The following is a 21,016-nucleotide window of genomic DNA, read 5'->3' as shown; positions in this document are numbered from 1 at the left end:
TTATTAGAAAAGTAATTCTTGGCCCCACCCCAGAGTTAAAAACTCTGAGGGTGGGTCACAGCTCCACCAGGGTATTGCTGATGTTTGCTTTGAGAACTGTTTGTTTAGGACAGGGGTGATAGCACCGTATTTGGAAGTAGATTCAAGAAATGATTACAGGAGCTTAAGTCTACTGGACTTGGAAGTTGGTTAACTGTGGCCTGTACAAGGAAACCTTCATAGAGAGAGGGACAACTGAAAGACATTTTAATGTTGCTGATTAATGCATTCATTTATCTAGGCATATCTAAATAAATCAAGCTGAATCTTGAGTAATGAGCTAAGGGTACACAAGGTCAGGCATTCTGAAGGTGTTTTTCTGAAATTTGCTTTTATGGCCTACCTTCCTTGAGGTCATAGTTTATCGCTTGTCTCTCACATATCTTGATGTGTGTTGTGTGTGATTCATATTTAGGACAGTCTGACTCTGAGAATTACCTTTGTACACACCAGGAAGTCAACCCACTTTATCAAAGCAGGAATTAGTTTAATGGTTTTGAGTTTCTTCTGTGACAAGCTTGTATTTTTAACGAAAGCATGTGGTTTTAGATTTTTAAATTTTTCCAAAACATGTATAAAGAAGCAGTCACATCAGATCAGAAACTTACTTCTCCTCTTTAGTGGTATATTTTTCCAAGTGATGTTCAATTAAAAACTGAATAGTTTTAGAAGGATACTTTCTGTTCTTAAAGAAGCAGCAAATGTCATTGAAGAGTTGTGTTATAATCATGGTCTAATGAATTCTGGTAGTTGAGTAACTTTATCAGCTAATAGGAATTTCTCTCTAAAATTCACTATGTATGTTTTTGAAACTCTAGTAAGCACAATTTTCCTGATGGAAAGGTGATTCCTAATGTTATAGCTTTTTTTTTTCCCTTTAGAAACATTGACTTTGGTACTGAGTATTGAATATACATTAGGGAGCTGGGGGTAGCAAAAAGAGCCTATGTATAAAACTTTATTTAAACAGTTACAAATTTTGTTTTAACTAATATAATTAGAAATTTTAAAAGATAAACTGAGGCATATTAAATTTTTAAGAGTTTATCTGAGCAAACATCAGTTTGAATCAGGCAGCTCCAAACTGGAAGTGGTTAGGAGTACTCCACTGACAGGAGCTGGGGCAAGGTTTTTATAGAGAAGACATGAAGCAAAGCACGGAAATTATTTGATTGGCTATAGCTTAAACTGTTACATTATTTGGAAGAGCTCAGGTGGCTTTTTGTGATTGGTTGTTCTTAACTCTGAGGAATTTACAGAAATTGACTCTGGGTTGGCTTTCCCTTTGCTTCCAAGGCCGTAGAGCCACTTCAGTCTAATGGCCTCCTTGTATGATTACTTAAGCAAAAGTTATCCTTATTCAGTCCATTCCAACTCAGAACCTTTATTCAGCATCAGTTAACATGTTGGGAAAACCCTATTCTAACTAAGTTATAAATGAGTTTGTGATAAGGCAGCTTGTTAAAAGTTCCATTTAAGCAACAGTATGGAACAGTATGGGGGGTAGAGGGATAGTCCTGCCTGAAGAAGTCTGGAAAGGCTTCTGGAAGGAGGTGGGATTGGGACTGGTACATCTGGGAATGAGAATGGCCTCCTAGCTGAAGGAAACAGTGCTTGAGTAGTCGTGTCTAAGTGAGGTGTCTTTGGGAAGATTCACATGATTGATGCAGTTGCACCAGGAAAGAGGGCTAGGAAAGGAAATAAGAATCAAACTGTGGAAGGCAGTTTTTAATTTTCAGTGTGTAGTGTCAGCTTACTGTCAGCTTACTTGAGTAAGGGGGTAGTATTTTAGGAAGGTAACTGGTGATGGTTTACAAAGTGGACTACAGCTGGGGCAGACGAAAGAGGAGACTTGTAGGCTACTGTTTCCTACCTTAACTGACGATGCCAATCAGTTGGGAGTGATTGTAATAATACAGATTCCTTGCCGCATTCTAGCACCACGTGACGTGACCAGACTCTCTAGGCAAAGAAGTCTAGAAACCCGTATCTCTGAGTGTCTCACATGATTTTTATTTTAAGATGTTTAGGAAGTAATATTCGGCAGTTTCAAGAGTCAGGTTTTGAATTCTCTGAATTTTTATGTTTGTCAGAATGCTTTAAATTTTGAAAGTCACTGTGGCTGTCCAGTTTTTCAGAGAGCATTTCCATCAAAGTTTATGATTTAGATTTTTAGGAAGAAAGAGCATTTTATATTTATCCTTCTCTCCATTGCTTTTCTTGCACTCTTTTCATCATATTTGTGGCCTTTTGGGCTCTCATTTCACCTTCAAAGATCTGGACTATTTCTTTTTTCCCCAGTAGTGATTTTCCCTGGGGAAGTTTTCTATCCACCCTCCCTCCCCACTCTCTGGCAAATCCAGCCATTATTTACTTCCAAGACAGTGGTCACAGTACAGGTTTTTGAGTTGGATTTGTGTGTGGGACGGGGTAGAAAAAGCTCCAGGAAGAGTAGGTATTTGGAGATAAAGTGAAATCCTGCTTTGAGAACTTCCTTTTCCCTGTTAATATTTTTTCAGCGAAAATCGTTGACAGAAGTATCTGATTTTTTGCCTCACTTAATTTTTGATATGTCTTAGGTTTTTCCTCAGAGTTCAGAGCTATAAGTTGGGGAAAGTATATTTGTTGCTTTTAGGCTAAACTGAATGGTTTATTACAGCAGGAAAGTGACTTGAAAATCATCAGGCACTAGTTGATGAAAATGGCCCTGTTTACAATTTTTAGTACTACCACATTTTATTGTATCTAAGATGCCACGGGTTGTAAGATGTATCATTATTTTATATACCACTTAAAAAAAATCAGCTGTCAGTCTGAATATTACATAATACTAAGATGCCATTTCATTGTTAAGACTTGTCCCTCATTCTGCGAAAAAATGAAATGGAAAAAGTGATCATCTTAGAAAATCTGTGAAATGGAATGTTTTTCCTGCTGTTTAACCATTGCTGATTTTATAATGGCAGTATTATATTTTTCTTGCTTGAGGAGGGGGAGGGAATAGGGATATATATATATGTGTGTGTGTATATATATATAAATACACACACACACACAGCATAATATGTCATTCTTGAAAAACCTGTGACCTTCAAAATTGTGTACTAAAAAATAACAAAACCTCTGGGAAAAAATAGGATCATGACAGACCACTCAGCCTGTAAAGTACTTAAAAAAAAACAAACCAATAATCATCTAATAAAATGCTTGCACATTTAGAAAGTTACATTAACTTCCTAATAAAGGTATATTCCAGTAAACATAGGACTTTACATTTAACAAAACAGGTGAAAGCTTGATAGAGGTGTAAGGAAGAGTTGAAACCAATGAGTAATGTTGCAAAGACAAAATGCTCACAGGTCTTGGAGAGCCAAGCAAGAAGCATGCACAAAACAGCACATGAGGCTGAACTTAGCCAAGAGGAAGAATGTGGGGCTGGCTGGCATTACAGGACAATTGCAGTTACAGTATAATGTTCTGTCATTGGTGTTATTGGACTTTGCAGCTATTATTTGATGATGTGAAGTATTAAAGTGTTGGGGGAAAAAATCTCATCACTCAAAGCAACTTGAATGCTATACCTCATCATTCCCCCGTTGACTATTTGGTAGAAACTAGTTTGTGTTAAAGAAACATGCATTATAGCAGAATAGAATGGATTCTCTCAACTGCTTTGTGTTTCTCTTATTCTGTTCTCCTGGGTCAAGATATCTCCTACCTCTTCTTCAGTTTTTCTGATGTTCTTGCCTTCCTAATTATAACTGCTCCAATCTTTAGTAATTGCTTAAATCTTCTGTGCTTCTGCAGTGCTTGTCATCTGTGTTACTCATTTGACTTTTTAGAATATATCATTACATTTTCTTTTTTTTTACCTTCCCTGCTAATCTGTAAGGCCATCAGTGATTTATACTATGAATAGATAACACTTATGCCATGGCCTTTTGAGTATAGGTGTTATGCGTAAGCCATAGTTTTATCCATTGTTTATATATGCATTGTCTATAATTTTGAATGTAGTTAGCTTCCCTTGCTTTCACGGATAGTGCCTTCCTGAAAACATGCACAAAAGTCAAATATGGCAACGCTAAGCAATAGACTTCCATGTTATGTGCTCTTCCAGAAAGCTAAATAATATGAAGTCCCTGATAACACCTTGCCTTTAGAATACTGTATTTATATTTTTATCCTTCTTAAACTTATTCTTTAATTTTATTCTTTCACAATTGAACACATTCTCCAGGAATTGAGTTTGGTGGTCATCTGGTTGATATGGAAAAGTGAATGCTTTGGGCCTGCATGATGATTTTCTCCTTTGCTCACTTGTATTTCATGTATGATACTCAAGTATGATTTAGAACTTTGATATTTCATTTTGTCTTTTCACCTCTTAATGAAATATATAATGCCCGTTTATGTATTGAGTGATGACACTGCCAGTACTGCAGAGTAGCACAGACTTATGTCTGAAAGTCAGGAGTTAGGTATACAACACTAATACACAGTGTCAGTGTATGACTGAAAGTGTAAGTTGTTTCAGAGTTAAAGCCTATGATTTTGGTCAGCTCTTGGGTTCAGGCAAAATTAGCAGCTCTTGGAAAGTGAAAATAAACCTAGTCTGTTTTCACTATTTTCTTAATTATGCAAATGAGCAAGTTTGATATGAGGTTTAAAATATTTGTACCAAAGAGGAGAAAATTTCAGAGAAGATGGAGTAGTAGGCAAGAATGAGATACTAGGAAAGGTAATTTTTGAAAACTAGAGAAAGTAAGCCCAGTGGAATGGTTTTGGAGATAGGAGGAAAGAAGGAAGATGATTGTAAGAGACTAGTGAATGGTTAGTAAGGACTTTTGAACAGGGTTTGGGGTATGATATGTTTTGTCTTAGTTTCTGTTTTCATCCATTATTATAGAATTTGGGCAAATGACTGTAGGTAGTAGTTCAGAATTTTTAATTTTTACTTTAACTTTTGTAAAAAAAAAAAGTTAATGGGAAATGGGCAATATTACAGCATTTTTCAATCCTTTTATATTCTAGCTGCTCAGTTTATTTACTCACGACGTGACAAACCGTCTGCTATTGAGCCTCTGGAAGAATATGATTATGAAGACTTGAAAACATCCTCCAATTCTCTTTTGAACCATCAGCTAAGTGAAATTGATGAAGGTATAGTAAAAAAAAAAAATAGTCTGTGTTTTATCTGAAAATGATTAATCAATTTATTGAAATTTATCGGTTTTATTGTGATTGTTCATAATAATGATTGGGTAGTTATGGTTTAGAACATATATCTTATATCTTCAAGGAAAATTTACATCTTATTAATTATATTTTTTGAAAAGTGTATGGTTAATTGTATGTTTGAAAAACTGATCATGTGGCTGTTATTTAGTAACAGATTTTTGATTGGACTCTTCTTAGGAGAGAAACTTAAGTGACGTGTTTTCTTTTAGCAATATTTATTGTTTCATAAGCTCTATGTAGAGCTTATGGATAGATTACAGAAGCTCATTTCCTTGCAAAGTGTTAGGTTCCAAAAGTCTGGTTTTAGTTAAAAAAAAAGTCTTTTTAAATCCAGAGTAACACTGTACAAGTGTTCTGATTGGTCGTAGCCTTGAAAATTAAATTTCAAGATAGAACTCGTAAATGATAATGACATTGTTCCTGAATTTGCTTCTTTTTGGTTCTCTTAAACATTTTAACAAAGATGTTTTGTATTTTGGCTTTCCTCTTTTATAAATAAATTCCAGGTATGACATTGTTTCAAACATAGTAGTCAAGCCATAGGTTGATAAACAATGTAGTAGAACTAGAATTGCCCGATACAACAGTAATGCCATCTGTTGGTAGTGAGCAGGGCTGAACTGATTTGCTCTTTCTATAGAGTGTGGCTTTGTTCTGTAGATGTTTTTAAATTGAAAATTTATGACAATTTGGAAACAGAAGAAATGTATGAATCTGGGAGCTGATCTTTGGATAAATAGGTAAAATATATATCAGCCACTAACCAAATAAGAAAAATGGAGAGAAAGCACAGATATATAAAATTAGAAAGCAGAAAGGGAAACAACAGAGAATAAAAAAAAATTCTTTATCGGTTCTGTGAATACATTTGACAATCTGGATAAAAGTTTGTAGAGGAGTTGCTGTATACCCTTAGTAGTCTTAGTATTTTTAAAAAAATGTGTTACAGTTGTCCTTGTAGTGTTAGAGGGCAGAATAGAGTAGAAGTCATACTTTTTCTGCTATGCTTCAGAATGATGAAGGAGGTATGAAATTCAAAGATAATGTTTGAGAATAAAACTTAATCTTTCCCACCTGACATATGTAAGTAATTGCATGGTAATAATAATAATAATGATCGTAACTAACCGCTGCTAACTGCTTTCCAAGTATTGTTCGAAGTGCCATTTTAGGTATTAACATATTTAATCTTCATAACAACCTTATGAGGTAGGCCAGCTATTGTCCTCATTTTGCATGGGAGGAAAATGAGACACAGAGAAGTAACTTGGCCAAAGTTGTACCAGCTAATAAGTAGCATTAGGATATGAACCAAGACAGTTTGACTGCGTATCTCTACTCTTTGTGTATATGTAAACAACAGTTGATATAATTAATTAGAAGAGGCCCTGCTCTAGCTATATGAAATATTCTTTTGCATATTTAGTAATTCATGTATTTATGAAATAAGTGTAATTTTCCAGGTTTAGCTTGTTAGCCGAAAATTAATCTTGGACTCAGGTAAAACAGAATTGCCCGATATTTGAGGAATTTATATTTAATAATTTTAAAGGGAGCAGTGGAAAGGGTATTAAATACTTAAAAAAAAGAAAAGGATATTGTCAGTAGATTTCATGTTCAATATGTAAGCATGTAAAATGTCATGTAAAGTGCATTCTGTGAACTGGTTTCATAGAGTAAGGAGTCTGAAAATCTGAGTTCTGTTTTAGTGATTGCTGATTTCATAGTACCATGATTTTCAGTCATCTTATCTTTATGAATTAGAATTTCCCTGATATATCTGTCATAGAGTTATTAAAAGGATTACAAAAGTTATTTATATATATATGTATATATATAAAGTATTTTGAATTTGTCAAGTGCTATTCAAATATAAATTAATATATTCATCTATTTTTATTCAGTGGCCTCTAGGTACCAGGTACCATTTTAGGATCTAGGAATATAAAGCTTTTGCTCTCAATGGAATTTACATCATTAATGATTATTATTAGTAATTGCTTTTTATAATAATATAATCATCAGAAAATAATCATTAAAAATTTTGGACTTTCAGATTTAAATTTTTTATTTTTAAAATGAATGTCCATTCTCTTAATCTACTGAACTTCCTTATTTTTATGGCATTTTTATATCAAGTTATCTTGCCCATTTTTAAAGCATTGTTGAGGATGATTTTATTTGGCTAGGAAAAACTAAAGTTAGCTTAAAAGAAAATTTAAGGTAGTAATGCAGGAAATTTAAGAAATATATTTCGCTAACAAGTTAGAAATATTTTCATAATGAACACTACCTTTCTATACATATGAAAAATAACCAGTACAGACATCACTATCATTGACTGAAGTAGTTATTTCTATATACAGTTTATACTTTCTTCAAACATTAGTCAGTAGTACTTTGGAGACATTTATTATAGTGATTTCTTAATTATTGAAATTGTTCCTCTGATAAGGGGAGATAGGTATATTGTGGTTAAGAATAGAATCATTGTAATTTTTGCCAAAGAAAAACAAGAGTTGAACATCCTACTATTTCATATGCTTTTTTCAGTTTTGAAGATTGAAGTTTCTTTCATGACACCAGTTAGTACAGCTTTTAATTATTGTTGTCTATTCTAGCTCGTCTCTATTCATGCCTTGATCACATGAGAGAGGTACTTGGAGATGCTGTGCCAGATGACACATTGATTGAAGCAGTACTGAGGAACAAGTTTGATGTGCAGAAGGCTTTGTCAGTGGTTCTGGAGCAAGATAAAATGCAGAATTTGAAAGTCAGGAGTGAAGAAGCAGTATCTACAAGAAAGATAGCAAAAGGTATGCTTTTACTTGTTCTCTTTTAGTTGTTTTACAGTTAATACTTTAAAGAGGCTTTGATTTGCTTGAGCTGTTAAAAAAATGGGCAGAAAATTTTGTATGTTATAATAATTCTTGATTATGATGAATTGATTTTCCAATTTATGAATTTTTAAGCTGAGTGCTATGTTCCCTTCACTCTACTAAAGCCTGCTTTTTGGTAATTTCCCTGCTTGTTTTTGTAACTAATGGAATATAAAGGAAATAAAAGTAGATAAAAATAAGACAAAACACTTTTTGCTTCTTGTTAGTATCTTACAGATCTTTTTAATTATTGCTGTTGTTTTTTTTAACTCTAATGGGTCAGGAGATGGAAGTAATAGTCAGACAATGTTAGAAAATCCCTTTATGCTTTTAGCATTTAATAAAATATAATTTAATTTTATTTAAATATCATAAGGTATCATAATTCTACCATGCTTCTGTTTCATAGACAGATCTTTAATTTTAAATTTTTAGAATTTGGGGTTAAATTTGGAATTTAGTCCACATGAGAAGGGAACCACTTATATTCATTGGCATGATATTTGTCAGTAGGAGTGTGGTGATTTGTTACCTGGGTTGATATTTCTTAGAACCTGAAGATTAGATTTTTGCCACAACCAAATTGTATGTAGTCTGTTACTATGAAATAGGGGTCATTTTTATTTAAATTAAAAAAAAATTTATTTTGGATTGGGGCAAGATGCACTTTTCACTGACCAGTAATATGAGAATGAGTCTGTAATATGTCATCTATATTAATAGTTTTTCCTAGTTCATAGTGGAAATTATAGGGTATATTTGTTTGCTTGTTTTTAATACATAAAAAATACAGAAGACAAACTTTACTCTTTCCATTGGTTTTTTTAGATGTTTTGAATTTGAGACAATCCTGACTATAATTTAAGTATCTTAAAACCTTACATTATAAAATTTGTGAAAATTAGAACATTGACTAACTTGGTAATTACCTTTGTATATATCAGTGAACAAAGTATGAAGGTCACTTAAGATGGTTAAAGGAAGGTAAAATCCTTTATTTTTGTTTTTTAGAATATTTACTTTTTATTAAATAATTAAGTATCACTTCATTCATGTCATAATCAAAAGAAACATTTAGTAATTAAATGCCTCATTTCATGTTTCTTTTTGGTTGCTGTGACTGTCTTCTGCATATGTCAACCTATTCATCTGAAAATTAATGGCTCTTGTAAGGTAAGGAGTCTTATTATCTTCCTCTGAAGTTTCAGCTGATAATGTTCAAAACTCTTGTCCTCAATCTGCAGACCGTCTGGATTGCAGTAGCAAATCCTTTGATTTTTCTGCCCCAGGAGCAAAATATGGATTATGTCATAGTTCATCCATTGTACCAAGTCGCTATTTACTTTATAAAAAAAAACTTGACAGACCTAAAAGTGAAAAGAAACTAGAATCATGTAAGTTAACAAAAGAGCTGTCACTAGCTGACCTAATTGATTATATGCCAAGAGATTCTTGCAAAAGTCAGCCATCAGTCAGATTATCATCCACAGATAGTCTGGAGAGTCCACCTTCAAAGAGTATAGATGCTGATTTGTTTAGACCTCATGCATCTGAATGTATTTCTAAAGATGATTCTGCGTTCAAAGAAATACCAGATTTAAAATCCTTAATGATAAAAAACACAACACCTAATAACTATCTATTTATTCAAAATAATTCAGTTCCTGATTTGCAAAATATTCCAGTACAAAACAGCTTTGAAAGTTTAAATAATCCTTTGCTCTTAACTAGCTCTTTGGAAAATATGGCTGTTGATAATTTAAATGCTAGTAAAATGGCTGAAGTTGGAAGTGTTTCTTCAGTTGAACAGAGTGCCAAGAATTGCATATTAAGAAATGACAACTTGCAGTTTTCCCAATGTGAAAGTTCATCTTTAGCTGAACTGTTTCAGAAGCACAAAGAAAACAATCCAAGCGAATGCTTTACTTTATCTGATCTTTGTAACCAGCCATCTGCCAGTTTCACAGATCTGAGTTTGGGATCCTTCCCCTTGTCACAACTAGCAAATCGGTATCAGTCTTCAACTGGAATATCAGAATTAACAGGATCTCTGTCATCCTTGGCATTTCGTAAAGCTTCTCCGACAAGAGACCTTGAGAATTTGTCACTTTCTGATTTGATTGCAGAAACAATTGATGTAGACAACTCTAAGATTAAGAAAGAGTCCTGTCCGCTCAGTTTATCTGAAGTGAGGGCACCTGAAATAGATTTGAATATAGATCTCAGTGTCCTCATAAAAGCCCCAGATAATGTTCCAAAACCTGTAGTAGACCAATCCGTTGCTCCAACATCAGGAACTAAAGTTCTAAGTTCAAGGTTAGGGAAAGATTCCAATTCTGCTAAGGATAATAAGAAAAACAGTAAAGGCTCTCTGACTAGGAAACCACCTTTTTCTCTCTCTTGGACCAAGGCTCTTGCTGCCCGACCTTCAGCTTTTGCTTCAACACTGTGTCTTCGTTACCCATTGAAAAGCTGCAAACGACGCACCCTTGACCTCTATAAGAGTTTTCTTTATAGCAGACAAGTTCAAGACGTAAAGGACAAAGAAATAAGTCCTCTTATAGCAATAACACCATTTGATTTCAAATCAGCATCTCCTGATGACATTGTAAAAGCTAATCAAAAGAAAGCTTTTACTAGAGAATAGTAACAAAAGGAAAACTTGATAACTTTTGTAGAGCTCTTTCTTTTAAATTAATTTGACGTCTTTATAGCATTGCTTTATATTATGGGATTTAATTTATGATTTTTATATTAAAATTGTCTTAACATCAGTTGATAGCTTTAGTTGATACATATTTTTGCACTGAATTTTTTTTTTAACAATCTTCTTTAGTGATAACTGGCTTTAAGTTGATAGCCTATTGAGTGTATGTTTACCAAGTGCATATGGAAATTTGATATTGTGAAATCAAGCCTCAGCTATTTTTGTTTAAAGCATTCAATTTTATAAGTTTTTACAATGAGATGTTTTCTTTTATAAAATATTTTTGTGCTTTGTTCTCAAGTGAGAATGCTATCACTTGGGATTATTATAGTTTAGTGATGAAGATTTTTCTTATATGTAGCATAGCATCGCTGAGACAGTATTATATTTTAAAAAATTAATGATATCATTCCAATTTCATTATTTTCTGCAGGTGAATACTAAGACTTTTCTATTAGAAAATCTTAAAATTCCTGACTTTTAATAATACTGTGGAGGTTGTTGAAATACATTTTTCATGATAATAAAATGAAAATCCTTTTAAGGGGCCATGTACATATTGAAGATGGATTAATACATAAATTATTTTTATACATTTTCAAAACCATTTGTCCTAAATGCACACTTTAAAATAAATATACAGAAAGCCTTTTCAAGTATGGTTGCATGTTCTTTGAATAGATAATCTTATCAGAGCTCTTTAACTTTTTTACTATAAGTGATGAAATGTAGAGTTTTCCCTCTTTGCTGCTGATGGCTTGTATATACTATAATGACATAGTTTCAGCAATGGCAAATCTTTTAGTCAGTAGAACAAATAGGTAATTCAACCCTTAAAGCAGTCATCCTCAACTGGCAGCCAGAATCACTGGGGGAGTTTTTTTCAAAACAGATACTGTGGCTTCACTCCAGACATGGTGACTCAATCTCTGAGGGGTGACACTTGGGAGTGTGTATTTTCATATTGGTCCCCAGTTGATTCTGATGGGTCACTTCTACTTGGGAATCACTGCCTTAAAGAAATCAATAGAATGATAGAAATTACTAATGCTAAGAATAATATCCAGCCAACTTGAATTTTTAATTTGTATTTTTAGTAATTAGAAATACTAAAGAAAATTGCTAATTAGGAATTAGGTCTTTTGCATAAGAAGATGCTGCTATAATATTATTAGTATTTCTTGCAGAAAAAAATATATAAAATGTTATTTCTTAATAAAAATAAAATAGCTATATTTTCCCAGTAAAGAAATATTTTTCTCTGACAGCTACTTCACTATGAATTTGATAATTTTTTTTTGTATTTCTTGTATGTTTATTTTCAGGATGACATTCCAGTATTTTTAGCTGTATGTGATTTTTTATATCCAGTGTTTTGGTGGAAAAGTTTATGCCAGCCTTATGGCTTCATTGTTCTTGACCAAACACTTTTTGTGATGTCTTCAGTTCTTGTTTTTAATGGGATATTTGAGTGCATATCATACTGATGCTTAGATCATATAAATTACAGGTTATATTTTAGGATTGATTTTAAAGTTTGAATTACCCACCCCAGCTGCTGATTTTCTTTTTCTAGTCTTGAACCTTAATTAAACATTTTAGTAATTTTGAACTATTAGTCTATGACTCATCAGCTGGATTTATAAATGGTAGGCAGTCTCCAATTTGGAAGCAAATTGTATTCTCAGTGTTTGTTTGGAACTGTCAATAATTCCTGATGGATTAAATGCTACACAGGTGGTTCTTAAACACTGTTTAACCCATGTTGAAGTTGAACAGTGTTACTGTTATTTTATCTTCTTTTATAACTAATTTTCAAGTGGAAATACAGTACTTTTTAAGCCATATAGTAGGTTTTATAGCATGAACTGTATCTCCCTTTGTTGGCTGATGAGGATTGTAACTACCATTTAGAAAATTTTGTTTTTTAGGGGGAAAAATTCTATATTGCAGGGTGATAGGGAAGGTAACAATTTTTAAATAGCTCTCCCTATTTTTGTTGTCATGGCCACTGGTCTGTCAGGTCTGTACCTGACATGCACTTGCCCTGTTGACTAAGGAAGTGTCACAGTCTCTGAGATTCAGAGAGTGGAAACCGAGAAGACCCACTGCCCCTTCTACCCTTGGCCACTGGCCCTCGGTAAAGAGACAGGTGCTTGCTCGTTCGTGGATACATTCCTAGTGATGACTGTTGCTTGCACTAAGTGTATATTTGTACCAGCTGCTGTTTATTGACTGACTGCTGTCTTGGTAGCTCAGGTAGGCTAAGTGTTTTTAGTTTATTTTCCAGTTCCAATATCAGTTTTGAAGTGCAATGCCATTTTTATTTGTGTTATGATCAAATGCATTAGTAGTTTACTTTAGGAATAGAAATAATGTGATTATATTCTAAATGATATAAATGTGAAAGACATTTAAAATGACCATTTTTACTCTTCACTTTTTAAAATTTTTAAAAGAGCTGATGTTCATAGATGTTTTTCCCTCTTGCATTCTCAAGTCTTTGGTTGGTTTTTTTGGTTATGGTTCTTGTTACCATTAATTGTCAAGAACCAGGGTTTCAGTTTTGTGCAGAGCACTTTGCTTAGCTTTTCTTTCTTAATTGTTTTATCTTTGTCATGTTCCCAATCTACTGAACTGGTATTCTAACCCTTATTCCTCCCTTTAGCTTTGAATCTTCCTTTCTTAAACTTTTCTTTCACCTGTTTTCTTCTCATATTAACAGTAATACCATTCCCAATGTATTATATTTAATTTTTAGTAGTCAGTGGGAGGTCGTGCAACTAATTGTCACACCAAGAATAAAACTAGTCCAGTGCTTTTCTATATGTGGACCATTGCAAATAAACAAGTATACAGTCATATTGAGGAAGAACTGTGCATCAAGTTTTCTGTTTTGTGTTCACACAAGTATATATTTGCTTGTAAAATCAGATTTATAGCAGCCTAGAAATTGTTTTCTATTACCTGAATAAACAAAGGTAATACAGACTGGACAGGGAGGGATTGGTATGACTACTTTACTATTATATAAGGCTCAGTGTATGCAGTTGTATATTATAACTTTAATTTTCAAGGTATAAAAAACTTGTCACATTTTGATTGTATATATGCATTTTTGTAAAAGCTACGTTGAAATAAATTATAATTCTGAAGTTTTCTTAAATCAAGTATGAAAACACAATTTATCCATTAGGAGTTTTTACATAAACTTGGCATTTCAGAATGGTATTTTAATAATTTATACTGAAGGTTTCTGTAAACAAATTGAAAAACAAAATACCTGGTTGTGAAGAATTTCTTTGAGCGTATTTGTCATTTAGAATTCCTGTTTTCCAAAAGGTAGAATTTTATATTTTTACTTTTTAGAGCTCACATAGAAACACTGTTAGAGTATAGGTTGTGGTGATTATGGGTAATGTGATTGCAAAGATGACAGTGAAAGGTAAAAGAATTGATAAATTGTACATTTCTGATGTTGACATGCCTGGTTTTATTACGTGACTTAAAGGAAAGCATCATTTTAGTTATAGAATGTATCCCAAGATGAACAAAGATGTAGTTCTCAAATGGGAGGGGAAAATGAGTACTTAAAACACATAATTATATTTACTATAGTGTGCATAACGCTCTCTGAGGCTGACATCTTTGTCTTCCTGATCCAAGCTGCCATCGCCCTCTGTTTCCTGTCTTTATTAGCAGTATCGCCATCTTCCAGTTGCTTAAGCCAGAAACTTAGTTAGCATCGTCCTTGATTGCTCTCCCTCGTTTACTTATAATTGATTACCAGTCCTATTACTTCTGCTTTACAGATAAGTAAATATATGTGTGTACATATACAGTTGATTGTTATATCTTATTTATAAAGTCATAAATTAGTGAACATTGAACAAAATGTGCAAACATTTACTTAGTGAATATTGAACCGTTGCTTCTACAGGAAATACAGGGTTAGGTTTCTGTGATCCTCTGGTCACATTTTTGGTCAACCAGTCAATACATAACCTTGTTTTATGTATCTGTTTAAAGAAACTTTATTTAATATAGATTATTTATATGTTATTGATTCACTGACATTAAACTCAAGGCCAGTAGCACTATAACTTAATGCCTGAACAAAGGTTATCTAACATATATCTTTTATTTGTAAGGCATATTGCAGCTGCCTTGTGCTTAGGAACACTAGACAGTGCTTCAGACTACTCTTGGGGACCATTTTAAACAGCAGAATTACCAACTAAAAATCACAATGTGAAAAATGTGGCAGTGAAGATTAGATCATGAAAAGGATACTTCTTTACAGTATAAGAGCTGAAACAAGAAGGCATCACCTTGTTCAGCCTGAACTGGGAACAGGCATGCTGGGCGACTCAAATACTTTGCTGCTCTGCACCTGTCCTCAGGAGACTGCAAAAGTTCTGCAACTAATAGTTTTGGGGTTACAAATAAATTTTAGCAAGTAGTTGAATTCACAAAGGTGGAATCTTCAAATGAGGATTGACTGTACATTTTTCGACCCACTGCTCTCCATTCTTATTGTTACTTTTTCTCTTAAAGTCCATTAGCTTTGGGTGGAATTATTAAAATATTTAACTAGCTTCTTTACTTCTCAGTTTATTTTCCCCAGAACACTTTCTATAATACAGCCAGAGTAACTTTTCCAGAATATAGCTCTAATAATTTTCTGTTCCCTTTTATAAACCCTTTATTTTATAAGACCTTTCATCAACTGGTTTCTGTTTGTGTAACCCCTTATCTAAATCCACCCAAGAACACCTACCTGAGTTTCCTCTGCTTCCATAGTGTTTGCTCTTCGCCCTCTGTTTCTCCTTCTGGTAATTAGCTCTTGAGGTTGTAGTTTGTGTATCACTTTACTCCTAATCCTGGAATAGGGGAACCTATTCCATCTGGACCCATAGTTCAGTGCATTCCTTTTATTGCTACCCCATGTAAAATCGTAAGTACCCCCTCACACACCCATACATATAGTCCCTTTCCCTTATTACTCTTTTTTATTCCTAACAACCCTTACATATTTGACATTGTATGTGTATACAGTTTTTATTATCTCCCCATCGCTCCTCACACTCTCTCCTCATGCAGTTTCTATGAATGTAGGGTTTTTATATGTTCATATGCTTATATGCCCCAGCTTAGAATGTATCTGGCACATAAGTGTAGGAAAGGATTTAAAGTAAAAAGTGAGTCTCACTCTTCAATACAGTCCCATATCTTGTTCCCTAGAGGAAGCTGTGAAACAAATCTGTGAAAAAAAAAAAGTTCTTTTATAATCTTCTGAAAACATTGCTTGCATGTTACACACGTCAAGTGTGTGTGTGTGTGTATGTGTGTGTATAAAGTACCTCTACCCAAATGGGAGGATACTATAACACTGCAATATGTGTATCACTTAGCAAAGTATATTATACATCTTTGCTTACCAGCATATAGAGATTAACCTCATTCTTTTTAACAGCTGTGTAGAATTTCCTAATATATACATTAAAAGCCCCTGTTGATAAACGTTTTAAGTTGTTATCACTAATGACAAAGTGAGCATCCTGCATTTCTAGAAATTGAATTTCTAGGCCAATAAGTATAAACTTAAATTTTTTGATAGATACTGTGTAATTGTCCTTAATAGAGGTTCTGCTAATTTCCTTCCCACAAGTTTATGAGTGTTTCTATTTAAATTCTCACAGATAGGGTTATTACTCTTTTTGGTATTATGCCAACCTGATAATTGGAAAATATTTTTTCATTTATTTATATGTCTTTAATGAGTTAGGCTGACTACTTTGTCATATATTTAAATCTATATATGTTTCTTTTTCTTGGAACTACCGGTTCCTCATCTTTACCCATTTTTCTGCTAGCTGTCTTTCATAATGGCTTCTAGGAATATATATATATATATATATGTGTGTGTCTGTATTTAATATATTTAATTTTTATATTTAAATTCTAAGAAAATCATTTTATTATATGCATGGAAACTACTTTTTCTAATTCTCAGTTTGTCATTTTTAGAAGACAAATTATTTTATCATATTCAAATGTATTAATCTTTTCTTTCATGGGCTTTTGTTTGAAAGTTCTGCTCTACTACAAGATAATAGATAATTTTTAAAAAATTGTTCGTTTCTTCGAATACGTTGGACAGGTTTTTGTTTTTGTTTTGCTTTTTTTTTTACATTTAAGTGTTTGGTCCAGCTGCTATTAGGGGGGTAAGGTAAGATTTTTCTACCAATATCTTTTCTCTTTCCAATAGCTGGATTTGTTATAGTTACCTTTGTTGCCTTACAGATCCTTTTTCTTTTTAATCTGATTTGAAATGCCATCTGTGACATACACTAAAGTCTTCTCTCTCCGGTTGTCTTACCTACTTTGGGACTCTACTATTCCATTTCTTTGTGTTGTTCTATGCTATTATCAAATTTTTAATTACTGCAGCTTTTTATTACTGTCAGTTTTTTAATATTCTGTAGGCTGTCTTGGTTTTTTTCCTCTCCTTTTTCATAGTTTTCCTGAGTTATCTCACATGGCTCTTTTTTCCACAGGAGCTTTAGAAACAGCTTGTCAGATTACTGGAAAAAACCCAGTTCTGACTGTTATTGGGATGTTTTTGGAGAAAACAGATTATTTAAATAGATTATTACATTATTTTAGTAGACTTTCTGGTATTGATCTAGTCTTGTAATATTGGAACATTCCTAATTGGTCATGGTGGATTATTCTTTTAATGGAATAGATTTTATTTGATAATATTTTATTTAAAATTGTTCTATCTATTCATAAAATTGATTCACAATTGTATGTGTATGTTCTTTGTCAGGTTTTGGTTTTTCTTGTGATGGTTTTTTAGAGAACTTACAAAGTTTTTCTTTATCCTTAAATAATTTGAAGACCATTAAAATTACTGGTTTCATGATAGGAATTGTCTTTCTTAATATTATAAGGACAGTTTGGAAGTTTTAATTTTCTGAGAAAATTATCCATTTTGTCCAGGTTGACAAATGTATTTGTTTAGCATTGTAGCAAACATTGTCTTAATCTAAATTCTTCTGTGCTGTAGTTAAATCTCTATTCTTATTTTAAATATTGTTTTCTCTTCTCTACTTTTCCCTTCTGTCAGCTTCTTCCCCCCTTTTTTTTTATCTTATAATTTATTTTTCTTCCCCAAAAGATGGGTTCCTTGATTGATAATTGGTCCTACTGATTTTAATTTGTTGGTTTATGAGTTATGACCTAATCTCTTTTCTGTTTTTAATTTTCTTCCTTTCTAAGTGAACATTTAATTTAAATACATTAAAAATTAATATTAATTTATGAAATTTCAAACAGAAAATGACATTCATGAACCCACCATTTAGTTTCAACAGAAGGTAACATTTTACCACACACAGTTCAGGTCTCTCTCTCTGTTCTAAGAAATAAATTGTTAGATGGGAATCCAAGCTCTACCCTTCCCTCATTCCTCCTCACTGCCTTGAAGTTGATATGTGTTGTTCCCATTCTCTCTTACTTAACTTTTGTCTCTGTAGTTTTTATTTTTCTTATGAATACTATATTTGCTGTGACATGTGGGCTTTTTTAGGTTATTTTTTTCTGGGTTCTGTTAGAGTGACTATTATTTTCTGGATATTTTGCAATTTAATTTTGATTTCCTTTTTAAGCCAATAATCTAAGTTAAAAAAAAAAAATCCCAGGTTGTTGTGGGATTTTTGTTTGCTGTTTTCATTATGATTACTGGTTTCATTGTATTGTTATCAGAGAATGTGGTCTGTGCCTTTTACTTTTTGAAGTTTATTGAGTTTTCCTTTGTGGTCCAATGTAGTTTTATAATGATTTCATAGGTACATGTCAAGGATATGAATTTCATCTGAAGAACAAATTATGATATATTTCTGTTCCTTTTCAAATTTTCATCGAGTTCAGTATTCTTACTTAACTTCTGTTTCCTTGATTGGCAATAGGCAGGGAGGTAAGTTAAAATATGTCATATTACTTATAGATTTCATGCTAAGTTTTATTTGCCCATTCTTTTGCTTGTGTTTTGAGTCACTTTGGTTTGGTTTGGTTTTGTTTTCTGTATTTGTGTATGATTGGATTTGTTAGGGACAAATAATTATTTCCCACTTATGGTGTTGATAGAATAGATGTAATACCTTCTGTCACTTAAAAAATATCCTGTTGTCTTTTATATTGATGTATTTTGATAAATGGCCTGTGCTTATTTTGACTTTGTATATACCCTTTGATAACTTGGAAATGTTGTAGTTCATCTTTATAATATAATAACATTACCATTTAAAAAAAATTACCAACTTTAAACAGTATGTATGTATTGATCTCATTATGAAAGATGAAGAAATTAACATACTTATACTTCACCTTCTCTTTATTTCTCATAATTTTGGTTAATATTTTAAGTTCTTAGGGAAAGTATTTTTATACCTTTTATGATATATTTAAACTCCTATTAATTGAATTATTATCTTTAGACTGTTTTTTAATGAGTCTTGGCTTTAAAAGTTGAACTCATCAGTTATACTTTTTCATACTTGACCTCTTCTTGCCCTTTATCTCCTGATATTTTTAGTCATATTATTTTTTTGTTGCCAAGATTTGTATAGTATTTTCCTTAGATTCTGTACTCAAAATTTCCTTTATTTTAAACCAGCCATAGTTATCTTAAAATTGCTTGGTTTCATGATTAGGCCTCTGTTTATCTCTTGTTTGACTTTGTCATCTTTTCTACCTCTCACCTTCCCCTCCCCCCAAAAAATACAGATGTTTGAAATATTTCCCAAACTGCTGAATATACGAAAATGATTCTGTGATCTATGCCTGCATTATAAATGATAGTCCTTGTCCTCTTTCTTTCCTGGAAAGCTTTGTAGACATTGCAGTACTGTTTTCTATTATTGTATGTTGCTAGCTGACCCCATTTTGCTTCCAGTGTGGCTTTTATTTCTGTAAGTAGTTTTTTTTTTTTTTTTTCCCCTGATGTATATTTCTTGTGAGCTCAGTTGGTCTACTTTTTAACTTTTTCTCCTGTTGTTTTTGTCATCTTTTCTTCTATCCTCTCTGTGTGTTGTGTGTGTATATTTTGGGGGGGGGAAGTGGGATAGAAACATCTTTATTTTGTCTCTTTAACTGGATATATGTTTCCAACAGCCCTTGATTAGATTAAATACCCCCATCAGCTGTGAAACTAGATTGAGTTTAGAGGCTTGTGAATAATTTCTTCCTGGGTATGTGGTATGGCAGACCTTGTTCCAAAGGTTTAGATGCTTAGATATAATGATTCCACTGTCCATATTGACCTGACTTTATAATGACATACCACTGAACAGTCTAGGAGAAAACTTCTTTTAGTGTACTTAATTTGGAGAATTTTTCAGTATTTTTGTATTTTTAGAATTTGGAATGGGAACTTAATATCTATATGAAAATGTTTTATCATGGTAATAAGTTGGAACTCTTTAATTTCTAAAATAATGTATTAAATGTTTATGTATCTCTTTAACTTAGGTAACATTTTAGCTTATTTTATTAACATATATAATATTGAAAGCAACCAATAGCAAATACAAATAACCTTAGAATGGGTTATCATATAATTTTGTTATACATTTATATGGTTGGACTGCTATAAAGTCTTTATTTACAGAATAAAATTATGAGACAATCTTTATTTTCTGATGGTATTTTCTTTGCCTAGCAAGGGGAAATATACTCCCAAAATTATAAAACTTAGTAACAAGTTACTCTTGGGTTTTTTTTTCCCCACAAAACAAAATCCATAAATTGAAATACCTATAGTATTATTGTTTGAGAGGAAAATTCTTGGCAGAAAAATCTAATTCATGGTTTAAAATTTTATAATTAGCCAACTTGAAAGAGAAATAGTTTTCAACAAAATGGATATTACTGTCTGAAATAAAGCTTAATTCTTTTGATTGCTGTTGAGGCTTTTTCTAACATTGGGTTTATTGTGACACTTTTAGGAAAAATAGTTGATTAAAAAAAAGTATGCGTTACTTTTGAAAAGAAAAAAGTAGTTGGTTTACAAATATGGAAAAGGAATCATGTAATTTAAATTTAACATTTTATATGGTTCTTAAAATTGATATTTCCATTGCCT

General features: G+C 32.5%; 1 protein-coding gene across 3 annotated transcripts in view; it reads left to right on the top strand.

Annotated features, from left to right (window-relative positions):
- HBS1L (HBS1 like translational GTPase) overlaps nucleotides 1-21,016 on the top strand; it is a 75,651-nt gene that overhangs the window by 5,827 nt on the left and 48,808 nt on the right. For 2 of the 3 annotated variants that reach the window (XM_014562425.2, XM_006188465.3), the window contains exons 3-4: nucleotides 5,074-5,202; nucleotides 7,902-8,096. In XM_014562425.2, the coding sequence (XP_014417911.1) occupies nucleotides 5,074-5,202; nucleotides 7,902-8,096 (324 nt within the window). Of the gene's footprint in view, nucleotides 1-5,073; nucleotides 5,203-7,901; nucleotides 8,097-9,337; nucleotides 18,301-21,016 lie in introns of those variants that run through there. The other variant, XM_006188467.2, reaches the window with a different exon arrangement.

This window comes from Camelus ferus, chromosome 8 (assembly GCF_009834535.1).
Source record: "Camelus ferus isolate YT-003-E chromosome 8, BCGSAC_Cfer_1.0, whole genome shotgun sequence".
Lineage (NCBI taxonomy): Eukaryota > Metazoa > Chordata > Mammalia > Artiodactyla > Camelidae > Camelus > Camelus ferus.
Note: the sequence above shows the minus strand (reverse complement) of the source record. Positions and strands in the feature narration are given on the sequence as shown.